Raw genomic sequence first — 10728 nt, 5'->3', positions numbered from 1 at the left:
TCCTACGTTGTATTACTTGTCGATGTTACTGAAGTCAGTTTTTTTTTCCTTTGCGAGCAAACAATATTATTGACAAAGATGTTTATCTAATTTTTTGTTTGGTTACAGAGGAAACGTAGTCTTCGGTGATTATGAACGAGACGAAGGCGAATGCAAGCTATCAATAGAAGATATAGCAGCTGGATTGGAATGCGAACCGGCGGTGCTTCTAATGCCAATCGCCGATGTCCTTCTTCACCCTGAGTTCAAACACTTCGGGGTTAAGACTAGCATTGCTCTGTTGAAACTCTTAACCTCTGTTAAATCAAGTAGGTACTTGTATGGTCTGCATATCTGTCCTTATGGGTCCCACCATGCCTCGGAGAGTACGTTAAGCCCTCGGTTCCGGTTGTTATCATAAAAACATGATAGCAATCTTTACTCATAGTAGGGAACATATTCGTCAACCCGCAATGAAGTAGTGTGCTGGATTAAGCTCAAATCCTTCTTCTACATGAGAAAGAGGCCTATGCGTAACAGTTGGGTGTTACAGGCTAAATGCATATGGTCGTGTGAAAGTTCATATTGTTTTTCGACTTTGAGAAGCTATATCTGTAATGTATTTCAGTTTAATAAAAGTGTGTAAAAACAATTACATGTTTAGAGACTATTAAGTAGTTAATATTATTTTGTTAATGGCATATATGGCAATAAATTACAAAGATGTTAGAACTTAATTACAACCAATATATTTTACATACCGTTTGTTTGGTTTTTATGTTGCTATAAATAATAGTTTCCTGATATATTATATTTCTTTTTTTCACAGAATACATGGTACCAGCCTGTCTACCGTTCAAAAATTTTTTGATAGGAAAAAATGGAAAGCAGACCAGAGATAAAATATACCACCTCGATTTTATTAGTGGTCTGTATACATTCATGTGTTATAGGGTATCTTTTTTATAACCAGTCTTAGGTTCAATTAATGATCATATTTTAATATGCTCTGTGTACGATTTATTGAAGGTTTTTATGATTGTCTGTAAGGTCGTTTTTATTTTTATTTCCTTTTCTTATGTTTAACTGTGAGTAGTAAAGTAGTCAAATGTCAATATACTTAAGAATAAAATGGTAATGCTCAATTTATTTATTAAAATACAATTACTAAGCACTTTTCTTATATAACTAGGTCAGCAAACAATCGTACGACTCATCTGATGGCAAGCAATTACCGTAGCTTATATGTAGACGTCTGGAACACCAGAAGCATCGCAAGCGCGTTGCCGAGCCCATCCCCAATTCCTCCCAGGAGCTCTGGTTACCTTACTCACTAACAAGAACATAACAATGCTTGAAAGTAATAATATTTAGCTGTGATCTTCTGTAAGGTCGAGGTACTTCCCCAGTAGGGCTACTACCCCAGTCGGGTTGCTCTATATTTTGAGCAGGAAATTTCCTGCTGTGCCTTACCTCAGTTAAACTAATAGCAAACAAATAAAGAGAAGAAGAGTCTTTGAAGTTTTAAACAATCTCAAATATTTTAGACAGTTTCTTTGACGTTATTTCTTTAACCCCCATTAATTTTTTTTTTCATAATTGGGTTTGTTGGGATTTCGAATAGTAATTTGCCTGGTGATTTACCCTGTTCTTCTGATTGTTTTTGAAATATTTTTTCTTTATATTTCCAATTTCTTTTGTGGCAACTTGTACGGAGCTTACGTCGAAATTCTATCTAAAGTAAGAAAATTCAGAGATAGATAGTTCATTGAAACTGGCCATTAGAAATAATACTAAGTACCAGGTAGAACAACGTTACTTGAAAATACATAAAAGTAACTTACAAATACATAAAAGTAAAATAAATAATAGAACATGTATGTAGATATATGTATTTGTATATATTTATATGTGTATATGTGAGTATGTAACTATCTGCGGTAAATTTAGATGTGCCCTATGACCTTTGTAATCTTTTGGTGAATACACTACAGTGTGTCTGTAACCTTTTAAACTATTTTTTGTTAAATATTTTTTTAAACATTGGAGCGGTCTTACACTACACTACACATCACTACTGTGCATAATTATACTTTAATTGAAATAATAAAAAAAAATATTGTAAATATGAATATAACAAGTAACCATAAATATGTATATTCTTTATTGCACTAGGTAATTTTACAATAGTCATTATAATATAAGAAGTTGAATAGCGAATATTATAAGAAAAAAAAAATTTGATGTTACCTAAAATCTCCTTTATAATAACGTCATTTCTTGTGACCTTTTTGTAAATTCACTATGACAGTGTTGTAACTGATGATATTTTAAAAAGGTCTTTGAACCTTCAAACGGTCTCACTATAGTCGTATTATGAAACTTTCGATTGTTAATGAATGGTATGTCCTTAAACGTATGATTAGCGATTTACACATTCACAGTAAATTGTTGACTCTCTTGCAGATTCTTCCCAAGTGAATCTAGATTCAGAATCGATGGTAGCTTCGCATAACCGTAATAAATTTTTTTTGGGACTCGCACCAAAATTGTAAAATAAGTATTCAAAAGTCCTTTTTTATGAATAAAAAATGTTAATTCGATTTTGTATCGTTAATATTCAAAGTATAATGGTTTTCACTTACACTTTATACTCTACTGTACTATATCATCTTCTTTGAAATAATAAAAAAGTGATAACTGTAACTGTTGTTCAAAGGAGTTTTTATGTAACAAAATCTAGTAATTTCATAGACAATATAGATGTAATTCCTAATTTAGTATTAGCTGCGTTTTAGTATACATGCCTACCCTATTACTTCCCTACTAACTGTACACTTTTCTGAAAATTTAATTTGATGTATACTTGATATAGACAGTATAGATATAATAGATAAACAAAATAAGTTGTATATTAAAAAAAATTCTCCTTAAATCAAGATTTTGTGTTTAATTACAGATGTTCCCAGGGATTTTTTAGATGAAGAAAAGGAATTGACACGATTAAGTCTGCTGCCGAGAGAATTGTGCTATTTGTATGATAGTCCTGCGGTGAGATGGTTTTATATTTATCCAGCTGACTGATATGCTATTAACCCCTTCTATAACTTAGGGGTATAAAAAATAGATTCCTTACCTCAGGGGACTTAATTTTAATTGATTTATGTATATACTAGCTGACCCCGCAAACATTGTTTTGCCATATATGCTATTAACGCCTTCACACCCCCCCCCCCCCCCCCTTATAGCTTAGGGGTATGAAAAATAGATATTGACCAATTATCAGATCTACCCGATATGCACACAAAGTTTCATAAGAATCGGTCCAGCCGTTTCGGAGGACTATGGTAACTAACATTGTGATACGGGAATTTTATATATAAGATTACAAGCCTTATAATTACCATCATTTATTTTTCTAATGTTTACACGAATTTTCATTCATTATAATGAAACAACTTTTTCGGGTTTTATCGCGGTTTCGTACTTTTAAAAAACTTAATAAACCGCGATAAAATCCGAAAACAATTGTTTCATTATAATCATTTAATTTAATAAAGATTAAAACAATTTTTATTTGCAAATAACGATTCGAAAGTTTACATCTATAGTGAAATTTTGAATTTTTAATTTTGCATACATTGCTACAGATAGATCAGCAATGATATTTGTTGTATAATTGTTACTAAAAACGCTTAAAAAACTTTATTATCTCTTTATAATTTACGTATGTATTTGTCTCTTTCGCTTAACCGCGCGTTCCGAAAAACTGTAAAATGGTGTGAGTAAGTCCTTACCTTACAAATAATCTAATTTTAATCACTAACAGTTTAAGAGCAAATTTAATAACCGGAAATACTTTTTTAAAAGAACGTAAAAATCCGGCTTATTTCATTATTTTTATGCATATCACTCATGAAATCGGACAAGATTCCTTTTCGCTAGCAGTCAGCAGAAAAATTTATTTCTTGTGTCGTAAACAATTCTATGGAGCGCTTACTGCAGCAATTCCTAAAGGTCGAACGTCCTTATCAACGACGTCCGACTTTCAAATACTTTACGAAGTTGAAGATGAAATTTTGTTACTTTCATTTCTCGGACTTTACGATCTCATATCTCAATTTTGAGAGTTTCAGCGAAGAATTTTACTATTTTACGCTTGAACAACTAACACGATTTCTTTTTATATATTATATCAAAGTTTTGTTACAAATATAGGATTTTATTAACACACAACAAGAAATGTAGTATTAATAATAGTGTAGGATTTAATGGAAATTAACTGATATTCCATATCCTAATCTGACACAACAATCACTCTGGTGTAGTGGTCACTCTGGTGGTGGTGTACGCGCCTAAACTCCGGTGTTCCCAGTTTTTATCATATACACCTAATAGCGATCGTTATTCATAGTTGGGAATATATCCGCCAACCCGCAATGGAGAAGCGTGGTGGATTAAGCTCTGATTCTTCTCCTACATGGAGAAGAGGCCGTGATTGCTCCACATTTTGTCTTATTTTAAGATAAAATATTCTCTATTTTTACACCTTTATGTAATTTTTCTGTTTGAAACAGAATGCGACTTCTGGAACAAAGGAACGTATTGCGTGCACAACCGGTTGCGGGTTTCATTCAGGATCTCCTAGCTTCGTACACGAGCATACTGGACACTGGTCTATCGTGTCACTAGCGCAAGGTTGGGCTTTAATCATACAGATTTTTAGAATATACTCACTCTGTAGGAAGAATTTCGCTCTGTCGGTCTTACAGAATAACCTCACTTTATGATACTTTTTTTTCCCTTTTGTGCTCGAAAATGTTTTTATTGATGGAGAAACAGTGAAAAGGTCTGGAGTAGCGGATGCGGATTCGGAAAAGACGGTTTCATTTAACAATCTATTTTAAGACGTGTTAGATTAAAAGACGCAGCTCAGGTTTTAATCACTATATATTTAAAAATAGGGTAAAGCTTTAGATTAGGTAAAACCGAATTTCGGGACCGTGGGGGGATGGGGGGGAGAGGGTGGGGAACGCTACCCCTGGTACCACTGTCACACCTCGGAACCCCATGGTTATGGAGATATCCATGGTTAAAGTTTTGAGGTTAGAAGAAGAATTTCGAAAGTTAGAGGAACGCTTGGCTCCGGCGCTGCGGGAAGTGCAGCCCTTCCGCCCTTGCGTGCGAAAGCACGCTCACTCATGCTCCGTTCCGCCGTTTCGTTCGCCGAAGGCGACCAGCCTCAGCCGCTCCTCTACGCATTCGTTCGCGCGCTTTCGCACGGCGGGCGAGGGCTGCCCTCCCTCCGCGCCTCCGCGGCACAAAAAAAACACTCTAGGGGTAGGACAGACTCAAAACTTTAACCATGGATATCTCCATAACCATGGGGTTTTGAGGTGTGACAGTGTTACCTTGTATAGATTCCCCTACACCCTCCACCCTCCACACCCAAAAACCCCATAATTCGGTTTTTCTAATTCGGTTTTACCTAATCTAGATCTTAGCCAAAAATAGAAAAATTAATAGTAATACGCCGCAGCCGGTCGCTTGATGTAACAGATTATATAGAGAGACAAGTATTTATTAAAGCGCACAGACTGCACAAATAGGCGCGGAATTCAAATATAGAACATTATGTTCAACAAGACGGAATTAAGGGATTGTTGGATATTGAAAAAAAAATCTCGTTATAAGAGTTTAAAATAGTTTAATTAAATTAGTTTTTTAATTAGCAGAGATATTAACCTGATATAATTTTTTTCTAATATAATCCTCTTGTAATTAATTCTATGTATATAGCAATGGTATAGTACTCATATACAGAATACAAGTGTTAATGATACATCGCCCGACATAATGGTGTTCTGTAAGAACTGGCAATTACTACCGTTTTCGTTACAGATAGGTCTGTCTATCACAAGACGTAAAGTTTAGGATTACAGAAATCATCTTTAATCTATCTATTTATCTTATATGTATTTGTATGGACATTAAATGGGAGCGATTAGGAGACTGAAATTTCGTACGCTTAAAGTTTATATAGGAGAAGGAGTGCAGAAAGCTATTTTTTTTAATTATGCATAAAAAATACATTAAATCAACAAAAAAAAACATAACACACACTAACATGTATTTGATACACACATGCATACTCTTTTGTTTATTAGTTATTATTACAGAAGTATAGTTTTGACAACAGAACTTTAGTAATGTTCCAACTAATAATTTAAAGTAATTATGGTCGAATTTCGACCACTGGACGACCACTAGTAATGAATAAATGCCTCTAACATACACATGGTTTTCTGTTCCTAAGATAGGAAATTTAATTCCTGTGTTATAGATAACACCAGACTAGTGTAAAATTAAAAACATGTCGATATTTTTTTCTGATAAGTACATTTTATTATTGTACAATTACACCTAGACTAGGGCGGGAATCAAACCTATGGAGTAAAAAGCGGGGTCACTGAAACTGTGCCAACGGGATAGTCAATGATAAATAGTTTTCTTCAGGTGGTTCCCCGTGCCCAGACCCATTGCGTACCCGTCGCCCACCATCTCCGCCACGTCACATACTCTTGCACCCCTACGTACCGTGGATTACTGCTGCGATCACTGGGAAGGCGGTTGGTGCTTTTGCTAAAGACGACCCTTTTGGTGAGGATTTAGAGTGATTTATTTCAACAAGGATGTAAGTGAAAAATTATCTTAAAATTTGGAATGCCCTTCCAGCTTCCGTTTTTTCAACTAACTTTAACTTGGGTATCTTTAAATCAAGAGTGAATAGGTACACCATCTTAGGCTGCATCTTCGCTTACCATCACGTGAGATCGCAATCAAGCGCTCGTCTATATATTTATATTAAAAAAATATATCTTAGAAGAAAATGTTAAGAGATTTATAGCTTTTTAGATGGTTTGAATCTTTAATTACATGTCAGCATTCATAAGTTTCTAAGTATAATCAAACATAATATTATCCATAATCTAATATTTTAAACAATACAGACCAATATATTATGGCATCTATCTACTGTCATAAGTGAAAGACAAAGCAGCCTCGCTTAAGGCAAATGTTTGTAGTTCCTATATAAACATTTACAGATGACTATCCCGTCGCAGTCTTGGTTTTTCCTATGTAATACTTTAATTTTTTTTTTAATTTTTAAGCGACTTCAAAAAAAGAAATAAGTTTTTCATTTTCGATTTTATTTCTTACTAGCTTTTACCCGCAGCTTCGTTAGCTTTGAATTTTTCTAATACCTCCAAAAATATCTGTACAAAGTTTCACGATGATCGGTTAAGTAGTTTTCACGTGAAAGCGTAACAAACAAACTTACATTCACATTTATAATATTACTAACCTTTACCCGCGGCTTCGCTCAAATTGAATTTTTTTAACAAAAAGTATCCTATGTTACTTCTAATACCTCCAAGAATATGTGTACAAAGTTTCATGATGATCGGTTCAGTAGTTTTTGCGTGAAAGCCTAACAAACAAACTTACATTCCCATTTATAATATTAGTAGGGATGTGTGTGTTACCTGATATATTTTATCTATTTTATTATTTTATTTATTCTAATATATTTTCTCAGGCTACGTTATGCCCCGTTCATCAATATATGATCTCATTGGTCATCGCTGGAACGGCCACTGGTGGATGGGTGGTCTCCGCTGCTACGACAGGGGAGAGTCAGCTGATGATATATTTATATTCTATCACGAAGTGTTTCAAGTTAAGCCAGTCACCTTCACCTACTTAACGTACTATTTAGAGGTAGGTGTAGTTTTGATTTTTTGATTAATTTAGCCTGTAACACCCCATTGCTGCGCATAAGCCTCTTTCTCCATGTAGGAGAAAGACTTGAGCTTAATCCACCACGATGCTGCACTGCGGGTCGGCATTCCCTACTATGAGTAACGATGGCTATCAGAAATTTATGATAACAGCTGAGACCGACAGCTTGTACTCTCCGAGGCACTGTGGGGTGACCCACAAGGACAGAGCTTAAGTATAATGTTTTTAAAGATTACCTGCGGAGTTTCTTGTCGATTTTTCTCTGCAGTATCTACATTCTGGTTTTTGGTAGCATCACATTTAACTGAAATTAATTAATTAATACAAATATAATTTTGATGTGTAATATGAAGAGTTAAGAGTGCTTCTGAAGCCTACTTGAATGAAATAATTTTTGATTATCATTTTGACAATCCTCATTAATACTCAAATTTTATGCATTTGCATAGGGATATGAGGATATGTAGTCTTAGGACTTAAATATACATTTTATTGTCATTTGCTTTCATGTGAGTTTTCCTCAACAGATATCTGCCGCTCATGACACCATGATAATTTGCGTGAAAGTTGGGATGCCCTATCAACTTGGACAACCCAAAGTCTGGCAGCTTGATTCTCCAGAAGTAAAGGTAAGTGAAGATTTATCACTTACCATAATACTTACACAATACTTACAGGATTTGTAAAAAAAAAATATAGTTATAAAAATTTTAATTGAATAGAATTTTTAAAACTATTTTTTAAAAACAGTTTATGCATTATTCACTTAATGTTAAAACTTAAAAGCATTGAAAATGGTATGACTTAACGCTATAACGCGTTAAAAATTGAAACGTCCATTTAAATTTATGTAAAAATAAATGACCCTCATTCATTAAAGTTTCAGTAATCTGTTAGTTACAAATTTTTCGCTAGCTTCAGCCTGTAATATCCCACTGCTGGTCATAGGCCTCTTTCGCCATGTATTAGAAGGATTCAAGCTTACATACGATGCTCCAATGCGGGTTGGCGGTTATGTTCCCTACTATGAGTAACGATCGCGATCAGGTACTTATGATAACAACCGGGACTGACAGCTTAATGTGCTCTCCGAGGCACTGTGGGGAGACCCACAAGGACAGACACCCAAACTCGAAATAAATATTTGTACAAATAGAAATATCTATTCCGGGTGGGACCCCCAAACCGTCGGTGTTTTAGGAGCTACACGCACCACTACACCGGATCGGTTGTTGTAGTTGTTTATAACCCGACTTGACTAGCCCGTTGGCGCAGTTTGTAGTGACCCTGCTTTCTGCTCCGAGGGTTGTGGGCTCGATTCCCACCCTGAGTCTGGGTGTAATATAAATGTTTATTTATATATTTATATAATTATGTATTATTTATAAGTATGTATATCGAAAAAAAAAAAATGTAGCTATATACCAGTCGGCTGTTACCTATAACACAAGCATTAAGTTGCTTACTTTAGGAACAGACGACCGTGTGTGTATTGTGTAGATATTATAACCATTCTGCTATTGCAGGTACAAGTTCCGCTAGTAACTTTTTCTCATCTCTACAAGTTCGAAGTGGAAGCGTGGGCGTACAACTCCACTGAGTCTGAGACATCTTCACCATCATCTTCGACAATTGAAAGCGATTCCAATGAAAAAGCCGCTCCCGAGACCGCTGGTTAGATGTGGAGATTAATTATAAATTGATTACATTACGTGTCATATAGTATATTAAAAGGTACGATATAAAATATCTTATTTTATTTAAAAAGTAAAAAATATATCTTATATATAAAATTTCCGTGTTACAATCTTAGTTACCATACTTCTCCGAAACGACTGGATCGATTTTTATAAAAATTTGTGTGCATATTGGGTAGGTCTGAGAATCGGCCAACATTTATTTTTCATAGCCCTAATTTATAAGGAGGTGGGACGGTTAAAGCGGCTAATAGCATATAAGGCAAAATAACGTTTGCGGTGTCAGCTAGTATATACATAAATCAATTAAAATTAAGGCACCTGAGGTTGAGGATCAAGGCGACTGCATCGCCATTTTAGCGGGATTTCAAAATACCGAAATGAGATCTTTATTTATTTTATTTATTTATTTTTAATGTACACCAAAATAACACATATCAAGAAAGATACAATACAATATGTACAAAAGCGATCTTGAGTTAATTCTGCTGTCTGTGTCTATTATTGATTATTATCTACATTTAGATCTATCCACAGCGTCCTTTAATTTTCTTTATAATACGTAAGCTATCGAAAGATATCCAATAGAAATATACTCATAATTGTGTTTACTCGCAAACGAAAAAAAAAAAAAAAGTTTTCAGTTACATCGACCAGTAAGACAACTTAGGTAGTCAACTTAGGTAGTCAAGTATATCGCTTTATTAGAGAAATTAAAAAAAAAACGAATAGCCAGATCTCTCTTTAAATGGGACGAGCAACAAGTTTTGTTCAAAAAAAAAAAAAATAATCGAAATCGGTCGACCCAGTAAAAAGTAATGAGGTAACACACATAAAAAACGACAGTCGATATCCTATTCCTTGTTAGAAGTCGGTTAAAAATAACCGGCACACACGTGAAACGCTTGCAAAAATTTCACTGAAATTCATACAAACACGTAGTATAGAAGATATAAATAAAGACACATACATACAGATCACGATTTTATGATACTATCGATTAATCTATAGGGCGTGTCTAATAAATCGTTTTGCTAACTAGCTCTTACACTACGGACGTACGGACAGACAAAAAGGGAAATACATAATTTTATTACGATTGGAAAAAAAATCTTACTCGTTGCATATATTTTTAATACACATACATACATGTCATTGAGCTAGGGTATAGCGGGAAATATCCTTTTCAAATTTAGAACTGCCTAACTGGGGAAGTACCAAGACCTTACACAAGATCACGTCTAAATAA

General features: G+C 34.5%; 1 protein-coding gene across 1 annotated transcript; it reads left to right on the top strand.

Annotated features, from left to right (window-relative positions):
• Window positions 1–211: 211 nt before the first annotated feature.
• Window positions 212–9529, top strand: LOC123664749. Its single transcript, XM_045599239.1, has 8 exons — window positions 212–308; window positions 809–907; window positions 2939–3030; window positions 4557–4677; window positions 6496–6639; window positions 7580–7761; window positions 8310–8411; window positions 9309–9529. The coding sequence occupies exons 1-8, from the start codon at window positions 212–214 to the stop codon at window positions 9459–9461; spliced, it is 990 nt and encodes a 329-aa protein (XP_045455195.1). The 3' UTR covers window positions 9462–9529.
• Window positions 9530–10728: the final 1199 nt, after the last annotated feature.

Source organism: Melitaea cinxia, chromosome 22 (assembly GCF_905220565.1).
Source record: "Melitaea cinxia chromosome 22, ilMelCinx1.1, whole genome shotgun sequence".
Classification (NCBI taxonomy): Eukaryota; Metazoa; Arthropoda; class Insecta; order Lepidoptera; family Nymphalidae; genus Melitaea; species Melitaea cinxia.
The sequence above is the reverse complement of the archived record's forward strand: the minus strand, read 5'-3'. Positions and strand labels throughout refer to the sequence as shown.